This window comes from Spermophilus citellus (assembly GCF_964194105.1).
Source record: "Spermophilus citellus genome assembly, chromosome: 1".
Classification (NCBI taxonomy): Eukaryota; Metazoa; Chordata; class Mammalia; order Rodentia; family Sciuridae; genus Spermophilus; species Spermophilus citellus.
The window spans coordinates 45,740,175-45,767,994 of record NC_138182.1 but is presented as its reverse complement, the minus strand read 5'-3'; the positions used below and the strand labels follow the sequence as shown (position 1 = coordinate 45,767,994).

The 27,820-nt window shown below is 39.6% G+C and overlaps 1 protein-coding gene across 1 annotated transcript in view; it reads left to right on the top strand.

The window, feature by feature from the left end:
• Nucleotides 1-5,894, top strand: part of TNFSF11 (TNF superfamily member 11) — a gene marked incomplete at both ends in the record, with an annotated part of 34,170 nt that extends 28,276 nt beyond the window's left edge. The window contains one exon of the mRNA XM_081304657.1: nt 5,473-5,894. Within this exon, the coding sequence (XP_081160783.1) occupies nt 5,473-5,894 (422 nt within the window). The remainder of the gene's footprint in view (nt 1-5,472) is intronic.
• Nucleotides 5,895-27,820: the final 21,926 nt, after the last annotated feature.

Sequence of the window (27,820 nt, the reverse complement as noted above, 5' to 3'; positions counted from 1 at the left end):
GAAATGGACATTATAATTTTCCAGAAAGACCAGAGGATGAGGACTAGTGAAGTCTCCTACTTCTTCCCTTGTAGAAGCAGGAGAGGAGGATTCCTTGACCTTTAAATGGCAGCTGCCATATGTTCACACCTGGGCCAGGTGACCCCAAAGCAAACATGGTGTGGCAGAACCACTGTGTCCTGTGCTGCTGCCAATACCCGGGTCTTCTCTGTGTGCCATCAGAGACAGCCTTGGCCACCTGGTATCTATAGGCAGGGCCTTTGGAGCCAGCCATATGGGATTCCAAATCCCCACAGCAGGAGAGAAGAGGATCTGCTTTTATGTGTGTGTGTGTGGGCGGGGCGGTCAATGACTGACCCTGCTGCCTATGTTAACCCAGAGTTTTCCAGGGATTCTAAGGTATTGAGTGAGATCATCACCAAGGGCTGTCATTCTGAGACTTGTGAGAGAGGTCTGGCCATGCAAGACCTCTGGCTCTCTCCCCTCTGGCCTCGACTTCCAGCTAACAGAGAATCTCTGAGTATCACCATACCCCAGGGTTCCTGCTCTTCCTAATCCTCACGGCCAGCATTTCTCATTCTGGAGTAGCAGACTTCATTTTCAGATCATCAGACTACCTGTTTATTTCAAATGACTGCTGGTTGAGATCACATCATTGGGAAGGACAATCCCTTGATGTACTCATCTGTTTTTACCCACACTAAAGGTAACAAAGCCCCATTGCTGACCTCTGAGGTGGATGAGTTCCTCCAGGTAGTTAACTACTCAGCCATTTGCTGTAGAGATCCACAGAGGAGCTCAACAGCATGGTCTTTAAGAGACACTAGTCCTCTGGAAAATGAGACATTCTCCCCCTTCTTCAGAGACCAGTGATTTCCTCTGGGTAGGGTTTAGCTCAATGGCCTGGAGACCTGATTACCCTTTGAAAGTGAGGAAACCCAGAGCTTTGTGCTTGTAGCTACCTTAATGCCCTGGGCATTCCATCATCCTACCCACTGCTCACTCACCTTGGGCTAGGTGAGGATCAAAAGGTGACAAGGAACCTTAGATAGAGTGATAATTGAACACCATTGTTAATTATTATGATGCCACTTATTGAACACGTATTGAATATGTCTGATCCACTTATGGATCAGACGTTTGGGTCTGTGTTCATTATCTGTAGTCCTTACTCTAATGTTGAGGCACAGTGACGGTGATTCAGAAATTTGCAGAGAGAGAAACAGAGGTTTATATAGTTTGTCATTTGCTCAAGGTCACAGAGGTAGGAGGATTAGAAGTTGAGTTCCACTCAGTTAATCCTTAAATCTATGTTTTTTATGCTATACATTATCCTATAAGCAGACTACATAGTACTTGTAGCAAGTTGGCTTTGTCCCAGGAAAATAAAGCCCTTAAGTTCTCTTTTCCTGTAAGAATTAGATTAGTGGAGTATCTCATGGCAGGGACTCTAAAATCTGACTGCCACTGGCCTGCTTACTGGACCCATGACCATGCACAATTTACTAGACTCTGCCTTGGCTTTGCCATGTCTAAGATGGGCATAGATATTGCTTGCTTCATGGGGTAGCTGTGAAGATTGTGGCATATGGAAAGCATTCCATGATTGGGATTTGTTATTTTATTTGAGTTTATTTAAATAATTATAACTATTCCACTTGGTTGTACAAATGACTTAAGGCAAGTTTTTGTTGTTGTTGTTGTTGTTGTTGTTGTTTTTAATTAAGTTTTTAAAAGTACCAGATTTTAGTAAGTGATTTTGAAGCCATTATCATAGTGTGGACCATGGAGGGCTATTTCTTGATTGGAGACATTAGAAAGTAAGAAACTAACACTTGGGTTTTTAGAGGATTTTCTATTCTACCTATTCCTGTTCCAGATATTTGCTCCATAAACAATTTTTGTCTCTTTGTCTGTGTGTCCTTTATGATGGAGCTACACTAATTTTCCCTGAGTGGAAAACTATTTCGCACATTAGCAAAGGCAATCAAATTAATACTTAGGTATCAGCCGTATGTGCTATGAATGTACCCTACATTTATCTTTTCAGTTCATTTAAATGGCATATGATAAATATTACATTAGATTGTGTGCCAAAGTCTGTTTGGCAATAGCAAGCATGTTTTAGTTGCAAAGCTCTCTCTCTCTGCAGGCACCTAGAATCAAACTATTGCCAAAATAACGAGAAAGAACTCCTGGTTATTTTCTGACAGTTATTGGGTTTGTGACTAAGGGAAATGTTTCAGTATATGTTTCTGCATAAGAAAATAGAATTTGTTGCTCTGGTGGGCCAGCATCCCCTTAAGTTCATTGATCTCCCAGTGTTGGCCAAAGCAAGATGGTTTAATTTTGCATTTTAATGGCTTTGTTTCGTGTTTATTTACACATATGAAATTAGGATCTGCCTTACAAGATCTGTGCACTTTCAAAGCTTCTTGCATAAGACACATTGGGAAGTATTTTGTGGGGTCAGAATATGTAGCTTTCTTTAGGGTGCTCAGGCTAACTATTTGCAGAAGTCTGGACCATAGCATAGGGCTGAAGAATCTGGGGAGCCTGGGTTAGGAGGCCACCAGCACACCTCATGGGTGTTGGAAACCCAGGGTGATATGGAGTCCCTCCAATCAAATCACAGCATATTTTTCTCATGTTTTTCCCCACTGTTGTCTACATGTGAGCTCTCTCTTCTTAATATCTAGCTTCCCTGACTTTCTTCTGTTGATGCTGTGAACACTCAAACACTTTTCCTCACCAATATACTCTCTTTTCTCAGTCCAGATTTGACTCAAATCCTCCCTGTTGTCTAGCCCTTCTGTCTCTCATTGAGCTCAGTTTTCCCAATCATTGTGAATTGCTGCAGCTTTTGCTTGGAAATTTTTTGTCACTGAATGTCAACCTTGTGCTTTGCAACAGCAAAAATGAAAATGTCGTGTTTTGTATGCTCATTTTTATTTTCTCTATGATTAGTTGTGTCATGATGGTGTATGACTTGATATAATTCTTAATTATGGACAGAATGAATATCTATAGAAAGCACAACACTGTTATTACATGACAGATCAACAGAATGAATCTGTGAATACATGAGTCAGTGGATGGATAAAAACAGAGATGTTTCATAGAAAAGAACAATGTATTCTACTTGAATTCCCTAATCATAAGAGTGGTATAATGTTAAAGTTCTTATTTCAGATTTCTTCCTTGCCTTCGCTGGCCATATCCCACTCTAACATGAACTAATCCCTTCCATTGAATGGATAGACTTCATGTCACTATTCTGCTTCTCTCTGTTAAGAGATATAAGATAATTAATTGAAGGATTGAATGCAGCACACAAGTAGGAGGCAGTATGGGATAATTTGAGGTGGGAAACTTTTTTTTTTGTCCTGGGGAGTGAATCCAGGGGGGCTCAATCACATAGCCACATCCCCAGCTCCCTCCCTTTTGTATTTTATTTAGAGACAGGGTCTCACTGAGTTACCTAGGACCTTGCTGAGTCACTGAGGCTAGCTTTGAACTTGAGATCCTCCTGCCTCAGCTTCCCAAGCTTTGGGGATCATAAGCATGCGCCACCATGCCTGGCTTGAGGTGGGAAACATCTTTCTGTCCATGAATTAGGCAGCTATTTACCAGCCTGGAGGAATTGTTTCACTAGTGTTTATGACAATGTGGTGAATACGGTTCTATTGTCTCATGTTGACTCCCTTGGGACTGTAGGATGATATGTACATTTGGAGTGAACCATGAAATAAGACCTCCTATGTAAAAAGAAGGGAGCTTGCTGTGGAGAACCCTTGAAGCCACGGTGACGTGGTGGCCCCTCTGTGGATAGCTGTAGAGCTCAGGAAGGCTTCTGTTTCTGCATCAGGGAATTGGAATCACTGGGTTCTTGGTCTTCTAATGATGGATTGCCCCACTGTAGACTGGCCAAGTCACATTTTTTCCCCTCTATTTGTCCTACTTCCTGCTTGGCCTTTGGAATAGTCTGCTTTTGAGGTTCCAGGCTATACCCCCAAGACAGTAGAATGTTATCCAACTTGTGGCTCTCTTGGGGAAGGTGCATGAGATGTTCAGTGTTCTCCAGGACTCAGGCAAGTCTGGGAAAGTACCTTGAGTGGGTGTCTTAGTCTACAGGGATCTCCTAGAATCCACCTAACCAGAGGATCCACTAAGACCCTGGGCCAATTTCTTTACCTCACTGTCTCAAGACCTGACTTAAGTTGTTGGGCAGTCACAACAAATAGCCAAGAACTCAGAGCTGCAGAAACTAATCCCAACCCATCTGAGACTCAGCTCTGTTTTGACTTTTGATGTCAGAGAGATGATGACCTTCAGTTTGCCTAAGTATGTACAAAATTCCCTGAAGAAGAAAAAAAATCTTTCTAGACTTTCTATAGTGTTTCTACTTAGTGTTTCATTAGTTATCATTTTTTTCCAGTAGAATAATAAGTATCCACATAAATATAAATCTTTGATTAATTAATCATGTCATAGAGGTATTACCAAATTTTAAAGCCAGGAAAAATAAATTAGAGACTTGTAATATGAAAAAAAAAGTACTGGACTTGCTCCTGATTTAGAATATTCTTTGGAAATTCTTCACTGCTCTGGTAAAAGCATGAGGATTAGTTGTTACCTCATTCCAGGAATGAGGAGGAACTAAAGGAACATTTGGTCACTGGGGAGAAATTTTACTATACTTCGGTCACAATGGACTATGAAGTGTTTTTTTTTTTTTTTTTTCCAGCTGCTCTGAGAATAGCTTTTTAGTTGTGTGAGCCTGAGAGACATATGGGCTTTTAGAGGTGGGGAAAATAAATGGTGATAAGAATAGATTTTAGGAGTTTGGCCATTTGCTCAAAGTTACTGTGACCCAGATTTTCATCTCCTACATATCCTTCTCCATAGAATAAAAGAAAAGGCAGAAACATGTGAGGTAGGAGGATTCTCCTTCTCTGCTAGCTTCTTGCTTTGCTGTGGTGGTTGGCTTTCTAATCCTTTTTCTTCAATCTGGAATGACCTGTCTGCTCTTGTCTGTGGAGCTGAATCCTATTCCTCTTTTTAAGTTCCCAGGCTCAGTTAGCAACAACACAAAGTCAGTTTTGATCCCTCTAGGTGGAAATAATCTCTCTCCCCTTTGAATTCCCATAGCAATTATCTGTACCTCTCTGTTCAGTTCTAACACCTTGCCTCTTGTCTGAGCCCATTTTATACTTAACTCTAATGTACTGCAGCTTCCTTGAGGCAGGAAAAGTGAGATTTTTGGCCTTTGTACCCTCTAATGTGCCTACCAAAGAGCACTAAATACATCTGAATGTATTTCTCCCGGTATAGAAAAATGAATTCCGAGAAGTTATTCTCTCCTAGGAACAATGACGGTTAAGCTGTTTTCTGCTCTGACTTCATGGATTTGTGAGACTGTCTTTCTCATTCCAGGAGTGGATTGTAAATCAGGCGTCTCTCTCTCCACAGGTTCCCACAAAGTGAGTCTGTCCTCTTGGTACCATGACCGGGGTTGGGCCAAGATCTCCAATATGACTTTGAGCAATGGAAAACTAGTGGTTAACCAAGATGGCTTCTATTACCTGTATGCCAACATTTGCTTTCGACATCATGAAACCTCGGGAGATCTAGCAACCGAGTATCTTCAGCTGATGGTCTATGTCACTAAAAGCAGCATCAAAATCCCCAGTTCTCACACCCTGATGAAAGGAGGGAGCACCAAATACTGGTCAGGGAATTCAGAGTTCCATTTTTATTCCATAAATGTTGGAGGATTTTTTAAGCTACGGTCTGGTGAAGAAATAAGCATTGAAGTGTCCAACCCTTCCCTATTGGATCCAGATCAAGATGCAACGTACTTTGGGGCTTTTAAAGTTCGAGATATAGATTGAGACCTATTCTGTGGAGCATTATCACATATTTCGTAGATATTTGGAAACTTCTCTTAAACAAGCCAAGAAATATGTATATAGGTGTGTAAGACTACTAAGAGGCATGGCCCGAAATGGTGCAAACTCATTATCCATGCTCTCAACCCTGTAGACAATATGCATATATACAGCCAATGGGTGAGCTTGGACTTATGGTGGCGTGTTACACAATGGTTTTACAATTTTGTAATGAATTCCTAGAATTAAACCAGATTGGAGCAAGTATGGTTGCTCTTTGGGCTCCAAGAGGGGTGAGCTCTCTGGATCAAACCCATGATTTATGGGCCACTGTGCACCTCGAGTGGAGAGGGTATCATCTCATTGTAAACAGATGATCTTCTGAAGGGTTAAGTTCTTTTGAATTGTTACATCATGCTGGAACCTGCAAACAATACTTTTTCTAGTGAGGAGAGAAAATATATGTATTTTTATATAATATCTAAAGTTATATTTCAGATGTAATGTTTTCTGTGCAAAGTATTGTAAATTATATTTGTGCTATAGTATTTGATTCGAAATATTTAAAAAATGTCTCACTGTTGACATATTTAATGTTTTAAATGTACAGACATATTTAACTGGTGCACTTTGTAAATCCCTTGGGGAAAACTTGCAGCTAAGGGGGAAAATACTGTTTCCTGATATCAAATGTAGTATATTTCTTCATTCTTTTTAACTTAATAGATTTTTTTCAGACTTGTCAAACCTGTGTAAAGAAAAATTAAAATGGATGCCTTGAATAACAAGCGGTATGTTGGCTACCAGGTGCCTTTCAAATTTAGAAGCTAATTGACTTTAGAAAGCTGACATTGCCAAAAAGGATACATAATAGGCTACTGAAATCTGTCAAGAGTATTTATATAATTATTGAACAGGTGTCTTTTTCTACAAACGCTGCAAATTGTAATTTTTTTTTTAAATAGAAAAGCTACTAGTGGTTTATCAGTGAAGAATAACCCAAGTTTTAAGTTAGTGGGAATTATTTTATACTGTACAATAAAAACATTGCCTTTGAAAGTTAATTTTTTTGGTACAAAAATAAATTTATATGAAACCTGCCTTGTGATTTTGTATTTCTCTTTTATGTCTGTCTTGCTCTGTGATCCTGTTCTCTCCAATATGATAATGTGGCTCCTATCTTTTTCTGAAGGTTACTGGGAGAAATGCAGATTTAATTAAAAACTAGGAACAGATTCAATTAAATTAATGAACCTTGGAATTTGAAAATTAATTTGCAAGGGATTTGTATGCAAGGATGTAGCCAGATAGAAAACAGTGTTCTTCACTCATAAAGGAAAAGTTTATGTTATGTTTACATCAGGAGAAAAATACGGTGTTTTGTACAAGTTCATAATGTCCTGGAAAAATAACTGTTTGGCCTGGAGGAAAATCTAAATGTTTTCTACCTTCACACAGTAAAAATTAGTGGCCTGGACACTTGTCCTCATGGAAATGTATGTAGGTGGACTACCTAAACCAGGGTGGCTACTCATATGAGAGAGAAAAGAGAAAATGATTCCCTTGGGAAGGCACAATGTTTCTTGATGATTATGACAGAATAGAAGCTGAGAAGGTAGAGCAGATACTGCAAAATAGAAATTGCAAATTTTAAATAGCAGAGCCATAATGGTGGGACTCACTGATTGGCCAAAATACTCCTATTACTTTAAGACTGTCAGTAAATTTTAGGTAGATGGGTACAAAATATGTCTGCTGTGTTGCATACCCCAATTGCTGCTTCCTGGCTTCAGAAAAAAATTAATTTTGATGAGCTACAATCACAGTTTCTCCACTTTCCATTGGCAGAATTTTCTTATGGCCTCATTAGCTAAGTAGCTCTTCTATCCATTTATCATTTCCAAAGATGTATAACATCCATCCATTTGTTTATTTGTCTCATTTATTGAACACCAACTATATGCTAGTTGTAGTATCAGGCACTGTGGTCACCTTGGCACTCTCCCAGCCTCTGAGTTTCCATTCCAGTGGGTGCCAGCCTAGGAAGGCATGGTAAGCTGCATGGTGTGGGCTGCATGGAGGCTCTTAAATCCAATCTTGGGAATTGGAAGGTCTGAAAATAAAAGCAGGTTGGATAGGAAGTGGGATAAAAAGCTTCAAAAGTGGATATGGAATATCCATTAGCTTATTTTTTTTAAACTTAGAGGCAACCAACTTGCAATCTCTCAAGGATGAACTAAACCCAAGGTCCAGGAATAGAAAGCACCCAGGATATTCTGGGCACTAGCCAAATGGCTAGCAAGGCAGATGGTCTGCAACACCAATGGAGAGACTGGAGAGTAGACCTTGTGAATTCAGCCAGACTTTATTGTACATTATCACCCGGGAAGGTCAGGGTTTTAGAGCTTTGCTGAAATAATGACTAATGAAATATTGGTGTGAATTACCCTGTGCCTGGAAGGAGGCAGCTACAGCAATTGGATATGGCAGAAGGTATGGAAAAGACTTCTCTTTTCTATCACGTTCATGTCAGGCTCTGAGCAATAGGGTCTCAAATGCAGGAAGAAATACCCTGATTTTGCACTCTTTGGCCACTTCTCATTTCTGCTCTTTCTTTTCATTTATTCCTTTTTTCCACATTTACTCTTCTGTGTGTGTTTCAATCCTCACCACCTCCATTATGCTTGGCTCTTGACTGGAGGACCAATTAGTCTCTCTGATAGCCTTTAGGGTATAAAAAGGCTGCTGCATCTGATTGAGATGGAACTAGATCAAGTCATCACTCAGCCACAGCTAAGTAAATATATTGAGTTGTGACAAAATCATGCCAGGAAACCAACAAATACCGGCTGCAATGGCGAACTGAATTGTTGCTCATTTTATCTCCTCCATTTCAATCTTAATGCATGTCAAATAAGAAAGAAGAAAAGCAGGCCAAATTCAAAGCCATCTGTCTTCTTGAATCAGTTTTTTATGACTGCACCAGACCCTGCACTGTTGCCTCTTTCCAAAACTCTATGTAAGCAGCAATTCTTGTGTAGTGTCCTTGCTTTCCCTCTTTCCTTCTGTCTCCTTTATCTCCATGAGGCCATCTGGAAAATGACCATTTCCGCAATGACTTTGGTGGGAAGCTGAGGGTCTCAGACCTCATCTTTTTTTGTGTGTGTATTTTATTGGCTTGGCTTGGGAGAGTGGCATCAGGCTATACTTGTACATTTGTGGTCACAGCGTTGACTCAACTTGCAAACCTACCATGCCTGTGGAGCCAGCAGAGGCAGGCCACACATGTCCTCGCTTTCACTTTGGCTTTATTAATTGATTCTCCAGCTTCCTTGCAATGAAATTGAAATATGTTTCCCAGTAGCTGCATTTATACATGCTAATTAGTTATTGATTCACATTATGATGATTTAGCCTTGTGTCACTTTTTATAATAAAATGTATACAGTGAGTGTTGGGTTTTATCTATAAAACAGAAAACTACCCTTTTGATTAATAATATTTTTATGATACTTCTACATTTTTGTAATTTAAAAATTATAGTTTTTAATCATTACCCTCCCCCCTCTTTTTATGTTGACACATTTTCTTTGCAGAGGCTTGCTGCTATTGCATCTTATGTGTATTCTGGATAGTTGTAGGGAAAATCTCTATGATATTATCAGATATGGACAAAGCCAGGAGTGCTGATGTCTAAGGACAGGAAATGGATGCCCCAGCTCAAGCAAAGAATGTGAGTAAGCTCTTCTTATACATTTTTATACTATATATTTTATACTATTTAGATCTTTCAGTGAGTTGGATGATGCCCACCTACGTTGGTAAGGGTGAGTCAAATGCTAATTTCTTCTGGAAACACCTTCATAAGGCATGTACGTAAATGATATTTTATCAACTATCTGGGCATCCCTTAGCCCAGTCAAGTTGATCATCATGCTTCACTGGGATATCTGAGTCAGTTATAAAGTAGCTTATTTAAGTTTAGAAGGAAAATATCCTAAATAAATAGATGAAAGGAGAAAAGTTTACATGCAACTCCATGAGAAACACAAATAATACATAAGACTTATTGAAAATATCTAAATGAGATATTAAATAATGAAACAGGGATAGGAGTTTAGATGAGTTTATCTAAAGTTCAGGGACACATCTTGAATAGCAGGGGTGAAAAACCCCTAAAGAACATTTGATATGTACAAGGGACAGGTGCAGCACCTTCAATTCCTCTATCTTCTGCATCACCAACACAGGTGATTCACAATCCAAAATGTAAGTCCCATCTAAGTTCAGACCCAGGTCAATAGTACAGGAGTGGTAGGGAGTGCCTGGCCCATGGGAATGAGATGGGAGTGCATCTCAGGGGTGAGGCTCAATGTCCATTCAGGCCTGAGGGCATTAACGTGGATATGATTTTAGTATGTGAGCAACAGCTCAAAAACAGGGATTCAGTTGTGGAAGAAGACTGCTAACATCCTCAGAAATGAACCAGAACTTCAAGTGACTAGGGTTACAGGTGGTGAACTCTGCCAGGACACCAGGGAGCCCTGGGTGTAAGAAGAAACCCCAGATGCTCATGATCCTTGGCTGAATGGTCCAGATAGGCAGACAGGCTCCCCTGTGGGGCAGATTCTGGAAGCTTCGTTGCAATCCTGTCCTTGAAACTGAAAAGCTTTTACACTCCATATTAATTTGCTATGGGTGCCATAACAAATTACCACAAAATTGGTGGCTTGAAACAACAGAAATGTGTCCTCTCAATCCTGGAGTCGGGAGTCTGGAATCAAGGCATTGGCAGGGCTGTGCTTTCTCTGGAGGCTCTGGAGCACAGCCCTTTGCCTCCTGCAGGCTCCAGTGGCTCTCGGAATTCTTGGTAGCTGTGTCACTCCAATGTCTGCTTCTATCTTACCTGCCCTTCTTCACTTCTCCTGGTGCATTTTCTGCTTTTATTTCTCATAAGGACACTTGTCATTGGATTCAGTGTCCCCCTGATCATCCCGGATGATCTCTTAAGATTCTGAATTATATCTGCAAAGACCTTTTTCTAAACGAGATTATGTTCACAAGTTCTGGGGTTTAAGACCCAGAGATCCTTTTGTAGGTATCTCTGGTCTGTGCACTATACTTTCCAAGGGATATTGTCTAAGCCCCACTGTTGTTGGGCCAGTCATCTTGCTATCCAATCTTTGGGGCCATAGATTCTAGGGAGGGGCATGTAACCTAGGAGGAAGAGATGGATATTGGGAGAACAATGAATAAGTAAAATCCAGAATGATGCAAATTCCTAGATCTGCAAATTTCTAAAAGTGTGAACACATGGAGACAATCCCAGAGGGAGTAGATAAACATGAGTATGTTGTTGTGTTAGGGAAGTGGAATTATGAATGTTTTCTACATTTCAAAATTTTCCTACTGTTGCTACATTGCCATTGATTTCAATAATAAAGCACATTGAAACTGATCTTTTTAATGAATAAAAGAAATTGCAGCTTATGGCACTGAATGAATGTAGGCTCTGGGCAGTGGGCCTGTGTGCTTTTGAAATGGAATGCCCTAGAGGCTTGGGAAAAGCACATGAGCTGGAAGAATGAGGCGCCAGCTTTTCAGAGTGGGGAGAAGTGACTTCTCCCTGTGAGCTGCCTTTTGCTGTTCACAGCCTTTGCCTTAGATTGCAACCTGCAGGAACCTGGTTTAGCATCCAATATCTGCCAATCCCTTCTAACCTTGACTTCTCACAGTTCTTCCGGATTTTAGAAAACAAGATGAAGATTGCATACTTTATATACGCAAGTTTGTATATTTTATATACACAAGGATCATATGCAATACAGTTTCAAAAGTATGCATATTTAGTATGCTGTTTTCCTGCATACCTAAACAAAGCCTAGAGTCTCAGAGTTAATTTTTAAAAAATGACTTGATAACTTGTTTTCTGCCATTAAGAAGAGAGTATGCAGAGATAAATTAATTGAAATGTTCCCTGAGCACGTAAAGTGCTTAGGTAAAGATGGTATCCTTGCAGCATGGCTGTTTAACCAGGTATGTGTGTTTTTAATGAATTGTTGAAAGGAATTCAGGTATATTTTTGTATGTGTTTGTGTGTGTGTGTGTGTGTGTGTGTGTGTGTGTGTACATGTGCAGAATAATAAGAAAGGATTCCTTTTAAAGTAGAAACATTGACCTCTCAAAACCAAGGATTCCTATAAAAGCCTGAGACCTTGTCCCTGAGAAGCCCAGACCTGCAGGCTGCTATCGTCTGCAATGTATCAATGGCCTGAGAAAATGGTAAAGATTTGGGCCCAACAGGACTACAAAATTTTTTAAAAAAATTAATCAGAAAAACCTGGTTAAAGGGAATGTATCAGGGTTTTCCAGAGAGGCAGACTCAAAGGATTTATCTATCTATCTGGGAGGGGATTTATTAAAGGAATTGGTTCATGCCATTGTGGAAAGAGAGAAGTCCCAAGACCAGTTATTTGCAAACTGGAGACCCTGGGTTGCCAATAGGGTAGCTCAGTCTGAGTCTGAAGACCTGAGAACCTGGGAGACTATGAGTTTGAGTCCTGCAATCCAAAGATTGAAGACTCTGGAGCTCTGATGTGCAAGGGCAGGAGAAAAAGAATGTATCTCAGCTCCAAGAAAGAGATCAGTCTGCCTTTCCTGTTTTTGTTCCATCTTGGTGCCCAGCCAATTGGGTCATGCCCTTCCATATTGAGGGCAGATCTTCTCTGCTTAGTCCACTCAGACTCACATACAAATCTCCCCCTGGAAATATGCTTACAGACACACCCCAAGATAATGCCTTACCAGTTCACTAGGTAGGTAATCCTTAATCCAGTCAAATTGACACCTAAAATTAACCATCACAGGGAAGGAATAAAACATGATTTAGAAAACCTTTTTTATTTGTGACTTACAATAAAATCCCTTAGAATTAATTCTCTGTTACAATTAATGTCTATAGCCTTTACATTATTAAATCAAGCAATTTTTTGGACACATTCTTAACAAGGGACTTAGGTAGGTTTTTGTCGTCATTGACATCCCTGAAAGGAAAGACTCATTGAATGTTCTGGGACTATCAGCCTGTGGGTCCTGAACCACATGGAGCAGACCAGCTTAATCTACTTTAAATGAATATTTAAGAATATCTGTCCAAGATGTATTTAGGAGAGAGGAAAATAATGTATATGAAAGGGCAGAGAAAAAGTTGCTGATAACAGAATTAAGCCTCCTTTTGGCTGTCATGAGCAGTTCAGGTCTGGTCCAAACTTGCATATCACAGTCAGTAAAAGGATTCCTGAAGTTCATCAGAATCCCTCTTCATAGTTGACTAGCTCCCTTTTGTTTACAGGAAATGCTCTGAGAGATCAGAACATGGTTTCCCAAAATATGGGGGATTGTTAAGTTGAAGGCAGTTGCAAAGAAGAAGATGCAGGAAAGGTTTTGTCTTGTTACTTCTGTGAAAATTTACTGTGTGGTTTTTTTTTTTGTTGTTGTTGTTTTGTTTGTTTGTTTTTGTAGTGGAAGATGCTATGTTAACTGGAATTCAAAGTTGTCTTTTCAGAGCTACTTGTTCTCAAGTTGTGTATATATATTTGTGTATATAAAATATACAAGTTAATGAGCTTCTGTTTGTTTTTCTCTTGTTAATGATTTTTTTATAACAGAGATTCATTCCAACTAAGAACCTATGGAGATTATTGTTTCTCCCTTATGGTTCCTGTCAGGAGCTTGACCCCTATGGGTGCCTCTCAGGGCCAAAAATGAATTCCTTCCCAGCATATGGAGAAGGACATATATTTTCTCCATCTCCAACTTCTTACATTTTGAGTTCCTGGCCCGCCTCTCTGGGCCACTCAATTTGGCCCTATTAAAGGTAGCAAAGTTGTCCTATGTCTTAATGAATATGAATAATCAAAGGTCAGCAATCATAATTGATGGGCCCTGATTGAGGTCTTGTTCAAATGCAGAAACCAAACGTGGAGGCAGGAAAATGGGAACGAAAGTCAACAAGGAATGGAGGTGAACCCAGATGGAAGTTGGATAGGGAAAGTTAAAACTCAAAGACCATAGTCTTGTTACTATTTTCAATGTCTGTTTTACATAGATTTTGAAAATGATTTTGTCCTGTTTTCAATGCCTGTTTAACATGGATTTTGCTCCATGTCCTACGCAGAACTATAAAGTCTCCTAAGCTAGCACAACAAAATGGGGTTTTCTGCTATCAGTTCCCCTCCCACATAGCTTGAGTTCTCCCTTCTCACTTAAATAAATCCTACTGCATTTACTTTTCCTTTCTGTGTTTGCCTGTGGATTTTGTTCTCCAAAATGTGTACAACAAGAACCCAGAAGGAAATTGGCAAAGCAGGGAATCTAGTCTCATCTCAAAATTCTGGTTTCATTCACAGGTACACACACATACAACAAGAGGACCCCACAATTTCTCTTCTTATTACTAGAAAGGATTTATGCAATGTGGGAGACCAACCTTGCACTTGACTGAGTCACACTCCCTGGCTGGGTGCTGAGGCGCTCAGTCACAGAAATGTGTCAGAGCTTTCTCCACCCTTCTCGGGTTCGAGGGTCCGTGTCTCCTGCATGGGTGTGTCTAGCTACAGCCCCATGGGTGAAGCTGTGCTCACCTGTTCCTTTGTAATATAACCCCTTGCCCTGTTTAGGATAGAATCTTCCATGGAAGTGCCTTGTGTGTGTCCTCTTCTCTTACTGTGCCCTTGGGTGTGGCCTACCCAGGTGTCAGTCAACCTGCTGACAGTGGACATCATGAAGATAGACTCAGCCCCCTGAAACCTGATCCCTTACCTCATTTGAATAGCTTCTCCTCAATAAAAGGGGTCAGCACGTGCTCTCGCTCTCTCTCTTCCTGAGGACCCTTAAGGTCAGAGAAGCCGTCACAGCGACCCCAAAGAAAAAGGTATTTGTGTCTCTTGTGTGGTTATTTTGCATAGCCCAGTCAGCCCAGTTTAACTAGAGTGACCCCTGAGCCTTTTAGTCGCAAGAACTGAAACTCAGCAATGCAATGTATTTTCACTTGCCTGGATCAATGATTAAGGCATAACTGGGCTTGTTTCTTCCCATTTTGGAGATCAGTGCCAGCATGTGTCCGTGGTTAAACATTGGGGATTGTGGAGAAGAAAGATATGTCACTCCTAGGTACTGAGCATTTCACTAGGGCTCTTCTCAGACATAATGTTTCTTAGTTCTCACTATATTTCTTGCAGCAACTATTATTAAACCATTTTACAGACTCAAAAAATATAAGAGACATCTGAAATGTGTGTGGAAGTGTGAATGTAAGACAATAGTGTTTCCTCCTGCAATCATGCTATCACAGACAAAGTGATTGGTCTAGTTCTTTCGGTCTGATATGTCTTCCCACTTCTTATCTGACCAGGTTCTTACCATTCTAATGTTTGTGTTAGCTAATCATACAATCTAAGGCATGTCTTATCTCTACCACCTTATAGTTGTTTCCTGAGTCTTCCTCTTGCTTTCAAGAGGAGTAGGAACTGTTTTAGTACTGTGAGAGTCTGTTCTCTATACTTCTTTTGTGTTCCCAAGATGCTGAGTTCCAAATAAGAAGAACACAGTATAAGCTCCTTGAATGCATAATTGGTGAATTCACCCATATCCGGTGTCTACCATGAGTAACCACAGATCATCTTTTGTTGTGTGACACCTTGGAATTCTCATCCAAATTTCTTACTGGGACTAAATAAAATTGGGTAAATAGTGGAGGTAAGGCTGTAGACAAGGGGGGCTTTTTTTGTATTGAGAACTTTCTCAAGTGTAGTGCCTTACCTGTAATCTCATGACAGGGAAGTATGACAAGTGGAAAGAGGAGTCATTTTGTTGGGAGATCAGAAATCTAGTCCTATCTTTTCCTAACTTTCTATAAAACACTTAATCTTTCTGTAACTTCACTTCTTTTTTCATAAAATTGAAATAATAGCCACATCACCTACCTTTTGAGTTGTGGAGGGTTCAAGTAAAATAATAAATGTACAAATATGTCATAAAGAACACAATGTAATGGGAATTGAAGCCTGCCTCCATTTGTGAAGCTACTCAGACTGTTACAGAGCTGAGGCCTTCCAGGAAATTGAGGTAGCCTGAAAAACCCCTTCAAACCTTAATTCTTGCTCTCAAGTCAGAAAGATTTCAGGTATGTCGCTCAGAGTAACAGGAATGAGATTATCAAAGGAATAAGAAAAGGGAAAGGGTACACTCTCAAGGAAGAGAGCAGTTCATCTCAGAGAAGAGAGAGATAATGTGTCTCTCTAACACTTCAGTTTTATTGGGGAATCCCAGGGAAGTTTCCAGAGAATCCCGCCCAGGGCCACCTCTTGAATTTTGACTGATAGCAAGATGACATTCTGACTTTCAAGTTCCCATTGCCATGGCAACTCTGGATCACCTTGACCCATGCTGACAGATTCTAATTGGATTCTTAATCATTTTTTCAGGTATTATGTTTAGGAGGAATTATCCTTATTTTCTAGAATCTGGTCACAAAACTCTCTTCCTTCAAAGTAACTTGGGTTCCTCTTATCAACATTATTTCCTGCCTGCTTTTTCTTGCAGATAACAGGTAGTTTTCTGAGGGATGTGACATATCCTATCCACTGAGGTCAGGCAGGATTTCAGACAAATTGCTTCTTGCAAAGAAAGCATGTGGGGGTCAGCACAGTGGGCCCATTTTATAGAATTATTCTTTTAACCCTGTGTTCCCACCATTCACATCTGTCTGTCCCCTAATAAGACAAGCTACATGGTGTGACTTGATGGACCTCTGGCAGCTTTCCTGAGCTGCTTTCCTGCACCTGCTCATTCTTCATCTTTGTCTCCCTCCTTTGAGAGCCAGCAATCATTTCTGAGGATTTGGTGCCACTTCCTGGACCAGCAATCATTTTCAGGGAAGACTTAATGAGTCAGAGTGATCAATTCTTGCCCTGGCTTCTCCAGTGACCCAAATATTCAAATTGGACCGTTGGACAAAGAATATGCAATCTCAAATAGGAAAAATAAATTCAAGAGATTTACTAATAGTATGATGACTATAGTGAATGACCAAAAATTTTATTCTCGAAAAATGCTAAGACAGTAGATGCTAAGTTTTGTCACCACACACAAAACAATGATAACTATGTGAGTTGATGCATTTGTTAATTAGCCATATTTAACCACCCCACAGTGAACCTATAGTTCAAAACATCATGATGTATAGGACAAATGCATGCAATTTTGCCAGTTAATTAACAAACTACAAAATAAAATTAATTCTACTTGGATTTGACATTTCAAATGTTTTTTTTTCCTCCTGTTGAGCTTTGGATTCACCTTCTTGAGAACTATTTTATCTCTTTCATCGTTTCCATTACTAAAGTAGAAGAGAAGGGGAAAGGCGGAAGGGAAGTACTCATGAATCACAGTTGCAATGGATCATCTTCTCCCTCCTGCAGGCAAAGTGAAAATGTCCTCCAAGCATCAGTGAATTAGTCTCTGAGCCAAATCCATCTTTCTCCTCTCTGCTGAGCTTGTCTATACTCTGTTCTCTGCCTGGTAGAGCTGACTGGTGTGTGGGGAGCCTCATGGTGAAAGTGAGAAGAGTCCAAAAAGATGGGGGCCTATATAATCCTCCTTTCTCATAAAAAAGACATCTTCAAAGACCATCTACATCCTTTCTTTTATGCTATACTTTTCCTATCCTGGAGTGTCTAATATTTAATAAGTACTCAATAAACACTGAACAAAATTTAAACTTTAAAAAAAAATTTAAAGAAAACATTTCTAGAGAATCTCCCAGTGATATGCACTATGGTAGAAAAGAAAATTCCCCAGTGAAAGAAATGGTTCACTATGGAGTAGCATTTTGGACAGCAAGGATTGGTAAGAGTAGATAGATATTGTGTGTGTGTGTGTGTATTTGTGTGTGTGTGTGTTGTGTGTGTCCATAGGTATCTGGAAGGTATTGCTTAGGATGATTTTATCTGTAGGTATTAGATAAAACTCAAAGTGACTTCAAACATGAGAAAATTAGTAAGTTGGTTTTCTCACATAATAAAAAGTCCTGCAGAAACTCTGGTTACTGGTGAAGTATGTCAGGGCACCAGATCTGAATTTTTGTCTCTGCTCTGTTTTTATTCATGTGTTGGCTTCACCTTCATGATGGTAGCAAAATGATCATAGCAGTTTCATCCATCAAAACCAGATATGATGGTTTCAGAGGAATAAAGGGAACATCCCTTCTCAGTCCTTTCTAAGAAGCAAGGAGACCCCACCCTCAGGCATCACATGGGTCACCTTCTAGGGATTGGCTATGGTTTAGTTCAAAGGTTCATTCTTAAATTCTTAGTGCAAGGAATCAAACTTCTGGAGTTCAAAATACAGGACAAGATGCAACATCTTAAATTCCCTATTTCTAGGAAAAGATCTCAATATTGATGACCAATTTGGATTTCAAAGGTACCATATCCTGCATTTGGATATCCTTAAACACTTTTACCAAACCACTGAGAGCATTGTGTAAGGACTAGATATTTAAATTTTCTCCAGCAGACACAGGCTATAGATACCTACCTGTCCATCAAAAGTTTGTGCTTCTTTCTGGGAAGTGGTTGCCTTGCCAGGGATTCCATTTTCTAAGGCTCATGTCATGGAGCCACATGACAAGTTCTTACCAGTGAAATATGAGTAAAAGTAAAATGTCACCAGCAGCCAAGACAAGAGGGTTAAGAAACGTTCTTTCCTTTCTATGTAGGCTGGAAGTTGCAGATTTTGATGGTCTAAGGAACACCTGGCAAACAAGATAGGAGGAGTCTGGACCCCTCAGTCTTCATGTAGAGAAAAGCCAGTTCCTTGTCAGTAAAACCTGCCAAATAAGTGAGAAATAAACTTCTATTGTATTAAGCCACGGATAATTGGGGATTTCTTTGTTATCATAGCTAATATTGTCCTACTAATGCACCATGTTTCAAAGCAAAAGCACTCAGGGTTGAGCCTTTTTAAAGTCTTTTTCATAAAGATCCCAACTTCTAATGTTACTTCTCTATACTGGGTTTTGCACACCTCAGCATGAGTGTCTTCTTAGTTGAGTCTTTATAAGTGAAACACTCCCACACATTATCAGAAAACACCAACCTCTCATCCTAGCAACATGCTTACAAGCAGAACATCTCCTTAATTTTGACACATGCCAGGCAGTCCTGAGTCTCTGGTCTTGCAAATCCTTTAATCAAGTTTAGACTTGTTGGTGGAGGCATGAATATGAGCAGAAAGTTCTTTGTATTGTGAGTTCTACAGAGAGGTACAGAGTATGGGACACCAAGTCCAATTCCCTTCAAGATCTCTTCAAAGGGGGAATTGTAGGCAACCCTATGTAGTCTACCAGTTTTTCAGTAACTACTAAATAACATACACATGCACACATACACACATATCAACCACACACCCTCCAAAGACAAACATAAGGAACATATAGAATAAGTTCAATCTGAAGAGCAGAAGCACATTACCAACTGTCTGGATGACTAGCAAGACTCTCTCATCATAGAATAGGAAACATTCTTGCCTTTAGAACTGTTGACATATATCCTGTTCTGCAGAAGAGAGTTAACTCCTCTTCTTCATGTCCTTCTTATTTCAAAGAGTTATTTTGGATCTGCTGTGAACAACAAATTGGCATATTGCTGATTTGAAATACTCAACAATGACTTTCTTAGCTAATGAGAAGAACCTGTGGAAGCTTTGACACGTAGAAGACTGAATTCTCATGGGGGGGGGGAGCTTTCACTCCCCTAATGACTGGGGCTCTGGTTGATTTTACAGTTCCAACAAGAGACACACGCTTTAAACTGAGACAGATCAACTCTTCTGTGAGCAGGCATCTCTTTTCCTCTTGTTATTTTCTTACTCTGTGCACAGGCAGGACTCACATAAACCACAACAGTCTAAATTTCCTTTTGACAGTGGATTCCAGGTTCTACTTGCTCCTTTCCCCTTTCCTTCTTATTTAGCACATGATGAGTTGACACCAGAACAAAGGTCTGGGATGGAATGATAAACATTGTTGGCTATGTTCAGGAAACTCCCAATTCTCATGATAGAAATAGTCTTCCTGGTGTAGAAACCCACTTATTGCCCATTGCTTTCTCTAGGTTATTAGAGATGGGTTGCCAGATTTTAAAAATGCCACAACTTTGTCAGGCTTGCAACTTGTGACTCTGGAGTGTTTGAAATTTCCATCTAGAGAAAAGCAGCAAGAGGGGCCTCTTCAGGGCATCTGTGGGCACCATCCTGAGCCTCTTGGCTTTGTGGCAATTTAGTCCTCCATTTATTCAACATCTATTAGGGCCAAACAGACAGTGTGGTGGGGGAAAGGATGAACAAAAGAATTCCCAACTTCTAGAAATGTTAAATAGGAGACTACATTTCCATATAGAGTAATATAAAAATATGCCTGTGAGGCCTTGGGGATATAGAAGAGAGGTACGGTATCCATCTAGGAAGTTTGGAGAGGACTTCCAGGAGCTGAGAGCTGAGATAATGCCTGAAGTGTGAGCATGAGTTTATCAGGTAAAGGAGCAGAGAGAGAAACAGGGAAAATAGAACAGATTTGGCAAGATGAGAAGTACATTGAAAGAATATAAAACCACTGGGCAGTTGAAGAGAGGAAGGAGGCCCCAACAGAGGTGGAGAGGAGAAGATAGGGTGCAAACACATATGCAAGAGATAAGGACTAATGGTGGGTGCAGTGTTTTCCCAATTCTTGCCATAATAGGGCATAGCAGTTCTCCACCTTTCCTAATAGTCAAAAGTACCGTCCTGTGATGCATTTCCCTGCAGAAGAGCTTCCTTTGAACTTCAGTAAGGTAACTTGCCTCATTTCTTTGGCAGAAGGTAAGACATATACTCATGTGGAAACTGAGTGTGGACTGGAAGGTGCAGGTCACAAAGTGGAGCTGTCACATCCAAGGTCTTTGGGTCCCAGCTCCTCTGAGACCTGTTTCTTTTAAGGCAAGACACAGTGAGAAGCTTTCCCAGGGGCTCAGTGCAGTAGGCACCTACATCTGCTTTTGAAAGGTGTGATAGCAGCTATTAAACTTCTTGTACATTCACTTAGCTTCTTTCCAGCTTAAAGGTGAATTACATGTCTCTACCTCCTTATTACCAGATGGACTTACATAACTAGTTCTAGACCATGGTTTTCAGGCTAAGTGACACCTACGCAGAAGCATTTAATTCCTGGTACAAAAACCTCTACTGGTTTCTTTCCTTTGTTTCCAAAATCAGTAGCTTTCCATATGGCATATCTTCCAATATCTTGGGTTCTAGAGTAAGTAAAATTGAGAAAAAAACCTGAATCAACCCTCTAGCCTCACTTGCTTTTACTAGTTTGTTTTTAGTACAAATGGTAGAGGTCACTTTGCTTAGCATTATATTTCCATTAGCTTTGCTATCAGTAACTCCTCTGATGAATGGTTACTATGGTAACAATTGTTTAAGTACTTTTTCATAAACTCAGAAGCTGTCTCAAACTGGTTGAAACCACAAACCCTTCATTTGGGCCTGCTTAATTGTCTGATGAGTGACCTTTAGATGTCATAGGACTGAAAATTCCACCCTTAGATCATACTAACACCACCTTTTTTTTTTAAAAAAAAAACATGCATCCTATAGACATAAAATTTGTTTATGTATGTTCAGACCATTGTTAACTCCTCTTTCCCTACTTCCAATCACCATTCCCCATACCTCAAACCACCTTGTTTTCTTCATCCCACAAATTCCCTTAAGCACTGTCCTTGGGGAGGCAGTTTTGAACCAGGGAATGCCTCTCTTCATGTTTGGCCCCTCATCAATAAAAAGTTTTTCTTTTGCAAGACCCATCAATTCAGGGCTTGGCATATTGAACAGCAGGCAAAATAAGCACCAGGTGAGGCAAATACTCCCACTGATGCCCAAATGGACCTGTAGAGTGAGCAGGAAATAAACTCTTGTTTTTAATAAATAAATTTTTGTTTTTTTGGAGCTGTCATTGCAGCATAACTGAACCAACCTAGAAAGACATAGAGGGCTACCTTTTCTCTTGAACTTGAAAAGTCGCCCCTTTAAGGTTGTTCAATGATAATAAACAAACTAGCCCAGGCTTGGACAGTACCCCTGAAGGGCTCCCAGTGGCAAAAAGAATGTTTTGCAATTCCCACAAACCTGCCTCCAGCCTGAATTCAAATGTGAGTAGAGGGAGCTATATGCTTAACTTATGGAAAACAATACTGATAAGGACTTTGAGGGCACATTCGTGTACAGAACATAAATGAGTGCTTTCTCTGCAACAAAACCCTACTGGACACTAATTCCCTCACAGAGGTGTGAACTTCCATGATCCCCTACACCCCCAACTTACCTGGCTTACCAGCAATACTTCTAGGGCTGAATTTCTAGCCCATGTAGAATTTACTGAAATCAATTTTTTTTTTTTTGCCCTTTTCAATATACTGAGAATCTGGGATAAAAAATTTTCATTCCTTTAATATCAGCCCCTCTTAGCCCTATGGAGCCCATTCAAGGCTTGTTTTTCCCCACTTGTTTGACCATTCAAAACGAGATCAATAATCATTTCAAGTTTCTAGATGACTTAACAACTGCTTTAGATCAACTGTACAACTGGGCCAAATGGCTGCAGAAATTGGTCATTAAGATGACTGAGAAACATGTTTGAACTGGGCAACCGTCGATTTTGTGTCAGCCAGTTGATGTGGCCAAGCCCCAGTCTGCTCTTCCTACCTTACTCTTGCTTCTGTGAGGCTCCCGAAATCTGCCTTCACTGCATTCAGCAGGACAATTTTCTAAAATAGGGTTACTGGCTTGTCACTCACTCTCTTCCGAGCCTCACATCATTTCTCGATGCCAGCAGATTGAGTGCAAAACATCAGCCTCTTTTTGCAAGTTTTTTTTTCTTCCTGAAATTTCTGTCCCCTGGCAGAGCTCTGTGTACTGTGCCCCAGTCATGTCACAGGGCCACCTGCTGCCTCAGGGACCACATGTACAATTGCACACCTCCATAATTCTGCATGCCAGTCAGACAGCCTTTCCCCTTTCTCTGCTTCATTATCTGAGGTACTCCCCTGCATTCCTGCATTGACTTCCTTGTAAAGCTTTCTTTTCTCTCATGGCCATCATCAGTCAGTCCCTCCTCTGGGCACCTGTGGCACTTTGGTTCAGCCTCATCCTTTGTAATGTAATTATTTATTTTCCTGTTGTTCCCTTACTAGTGTGAGGACTATGTCTTATTCATCTTTATGTACATGGTACCCAGAACAGCGAGCCGTTACTAAGGGCTATCCAAGGAATATTGAAAAGAGGAGAAGGAAGGATGGACTGAAGGAAGGATGGGTGAGCACCTCAGGTTTGTGGCTGCACTTGTCCCAGGAGCGGAGCCTATGCCAAGAACCCTGTGAATGCTTCATTGTCCTATCGGCCTTCAGTTGTAAAACATAAATTAAAATATCAAATTTCTGAGAATTTTAGGTAAGCTAAGACAGAGCCTTAATCTCCAAGCACAGGGACATTCTGTGTGTAGGGTCCTCTGGGACCACACTGGTCTCAGCGAGTCCCAGTGTTAGATACTCCAGGGTTAGGGGCTTGGAGGCGGAGTTGGTGTTGGCTCAGACCTGCTGTCTTCTAAGGGCAACATCAACAGTAAAGCCCTGGTTAGGTTCCTTGCCTCAGGTCTACCTCTCCATTCACCCTCCCTTTAGGAAAACCTAGATGGTCTCTGGATCGTTTTCTGCTAAGCATCACCCATTGGGAGGAGGGTTTCGACAGTGATGTTCTGTGGGCTGAAGTGGTTATGCTAAGTGAAAATCAACACAAATAAATCCTGCCTTCTGCAGTGGGGTCACGTATTGGCTTTGGGGAGCCATTTGCATCTCTCTCTCTTTTTTACTGAGGCTTTACTGAGGTGGAAACATTATTCACATGTCACTGTTAGACATGCCTTTTGCTAGACATAGGCCCTCTAAAAACCATCACCCCCCAGCCAGCTTTAACTTGTCCACTGCTACACAAGAGTTGCTAACCCTGTCACCTTCAGCAAGTCTCTTGTTTAGACAGGTTCACTTTTTAGGACCTGATTCCTTCCAAAAAATAGCTTCCCAAAGGAATTGCTATAGAAGTGGGCTGTGTTCTTTAAGAAATAACTGATAACTGAATATAAGTGCAGCCAATGACATACAATACGAAAGCACAAAATATTGCATGTTACATAAAATCCCTTGGCTATCTGTAAGAAAGTTTCCACATGCAGTTTAAATTTTATGAACATTGCCTAAGAGCACATTTATGATACATTATCCATCTTATATAAAATTATAATGTTGACTATAGGACACATTAAACTCTTAATTAACTAATTGAGTTTTTGTTAATTAGTAAAACTATTTGAATAATTAATTCTCTTAAAAAATATGCATTTTTTTAAAAAGTCCATACCCTTTGGTGCAAAATTCTAACCTAGAAAAATCAGAATGGGAGATAAACACTTACATAAAAAAATGTTTACCAAAGCTTTATTTGTGGTGACAAAACGCAGGAAACATCTTAGGTATTCAACAGAAGAAGAGCTACCTAAATGATGGTGTTAGAAAGACAGTACAGTTGTCCCTTGTTATCTCTGAGGGATTGGTTCCAGAAGAGTGTAGTGAAAATACATAAGAAAATGTTACTTTGAAATTTCCATCTTATTGGATTCATCCCCATTCCTCAACAGATACTAAGATACTGAAATTTCTAGATATGACAATCCCTGGTAAAAAAAATGGCATGATATTTGCATTTAACCTATGCACACTGTTCTATATACTTTAAATCATCTCTAGATGACTTATATCATCTAATATAATAAAAATGCTATGTAATTAGTTGCTATACTATATTGTTTAGGAAATAATGACAAGAGAAAAATTCTGAGCATGTCCAGTACAGACACATTTTTCCCCCTAGAATATTTTCAGTTGGTTGCAGTTGGTTGAATCTGAGAATGCAGAACTTGTGGATACAGAGCTGACTGTATGGTCCAAAGGTTAAGAGTAGGCTTTCTAGTCAATCAGGTCTGAGTTTGAAAACTAACTCTTTTACTTACTAATTTTGGGATGTGGGACAAGTTGGTTTTCACATAGAATGTATCAGTTACACACACAGACACACACACACTCACACACACACAACCTGTTCCAAAATTCATTAGCCTAAAACAACAATCATTATCATATCTCATACATGTGTAAGTTAACTGGGCAGCTTTGCATCTCATTGCAGAGACACTGTGTGTCTGCAGAGGTGGCCCTGCTTCATGTGTCAATCACCCTCCTCTCTTACGCTAGAGAGTGGAATGAGCATCTTCTTTACACAGTAATAGAAAAGCCAGAAGAGTGTAGTGAAAATATATAAGAAAATGTTACTTTGAAATTTCCACCTTATTTTACTGGATGAAGAAAGTCACACTGGCCAATCTCCAAGCCAAGGAGTGAAAGAAGAAGAAGAGAAAATACACAGGTAAAGGGTATAATCTGCAGCTAGGTTTATCAACCTTGGCACTCTCGACCTTGAGACTAGAGAATTCTTTATTGTGGGAGTGGGGAGCTGTCCTGTGCATTATCAGCATCCCTGGCCTCTCTCTATACACCAGATGTCAGCAGTAGCATCCCTGCAGTGTGACAATCAAAGGTATCTCCAGGCATTGACAAATTCTTTGCTCCAAAGAATTGATCCCTACTCTTCTCTCTCTCTCTCTCTCTCTCTCTCTCTCTCTCTCTCTCTCTGTGTGTGTGTGTGTGTGTATGAAGAATTAAGTACAATAATGAAATTTGCCACCATAGGGGTTATAATATTGACTTTATATTGTGTTTAAAAGGACTAAATTCAACTGCTGCTATTTTAATAAGTGTTTAATAATGTTAGCTTATATTGTAGCCATATAATATAGTCATTAAAACTTAGATTTTTGAGGGATTTCATGAGAAATATATTTTTAAGTGAAGAAGAAAGAATATGAAATGATATATATATATATATATATAACAAGAAAACAATTTTATAAAAAAATAAATATAAATGTAAATATACATAGTTAATAAGAAGAATAGGCAAACATACGATGAAATGGTACAAGGTGATTTTCTATTCTAGTATAATTAGGGGTGATTCTAATCTCCTTTTTATTATTCTTTTTTTCCCCAAATTTCCCAGGAGACTGTATTTATTTTTTTAAATTAGAAAACAAGTTCCACACACAAACACATATGGCTTAAAATTCATTTAAAGGACTTGGCCTAATTTTTCCATTCTCATCCAGTCCCCTCAAATAATTCCTTTAAACAAGATGAGTCCTTTAAAAATCATTTCACTTACCTTGATCTTTTTAGAGAAACTATTGTTATAGGTGGTCAATAAATAATTTGAGGTTGATGATTTCACTTGTGAGAGTAAAAAGCACTTTCAAAGAAAATAATGTATTAAATTAAGGAAGATTTTAAGATGGTAAAATATTAAATATTAGAGCTTATTGGGGGAGGAAGTAGTTTTACATACTGCAGCTGGAATTACAAATTGCTACAATCTTCTGAAATGGCAATTAGGCAGTTGTTTAAAATGCTTCTACAGAACATTTCCATATCTAAGTATCTCTCTTAAGTAAATGATCCAGAGATGTATATAAAAACTACTAAATAAAGATGTTCAATAAGGCATCCTATACTACAGCATAAATCAGGAAACAAAAACCAATGAAAGAGGGATATGATAAAATATTTTACAGTCAATAAAATTTCTGTTTGCAAAACCACTTAAGGATACTGGGAGGTACTCATCATGTATTGGTGTGGAAGGGCTCTAATTGCCTCTAGAATCCATTTATTTAGTCTTCTTGTATTTAGTAGTAGATAGCCACACCACCAAGCTCTGAAAAGGAGCATGGTCTTCCACTTCTCTCTGAAAATGGAGATGTGATCAGAGTGATGTGAAAAACTTGATAGTAACATGCATCTAAAGAAAGGAAGTGCTTCCCCTCCACTTTCTTATCACTTGTCCTGGGCTGGAAAGCATCTGCGAGCAAGCTCAGCTCATGCATCAAAAGTGGAGAAGTGAGACACTAAGTCCTGGGTCCTTGGATGACCTCATGAACAGAGATGTTTTTAAGTTCCCCAACTTATTTTTTGTGAGAGAAAAAAATCACTTGATTTTGCAATACTGCATTTTGAGGTCTTTTGTAATAATAACTTAAGTGAATCATAATTAAACCCAAATCAATATCAGAAATAGTATCCTTCAGGGGTAACAGAGACATAAAATTATATCATTCTTATTTAACAATTTTGTGATAGCAAAAATCAAAAAGAGAGATTGCAGACTAGAAAGCTGGTGACCTTTCTCAAACCATGTTAAAACATTTGATAAAACTGGTCCCTGTGATAACTTTGAAGGTAGGTTATCTGCTTATCATGCTTGGAACTCCAGAGGAAACAGTGAGACAAAATTCTGAATGATCATTTCTGTTGGCTGCTTCTTGCTGCTTTCAATAAAGGAGGTGAATTTTGGCAAGAATTTGCCACTTTGCAAGCAGAGACGGAAGGAAACACAGCTTTGATGGGAATGTCTGCTGTGTTTGGGACTACAATCTGAACTGACTAATAGTACAGTAATTTAGGTGTCATGGAGTTGGAAAATTGTATGGCTTCAGTAACAGAAACAGGAAGAGAGAATATTTTATCTATGAGCCTTTCTCCAGGACCTGTTGTTAATGGGATCATGGAAACCAATCCAATGGCAAATATAGAATTAATCATACTGTTGTCTCATGCAAGCCTGTTATTTAAGATGGCCTCAAAGTTGCTACTGGAGAGAAAAGAGCCCAA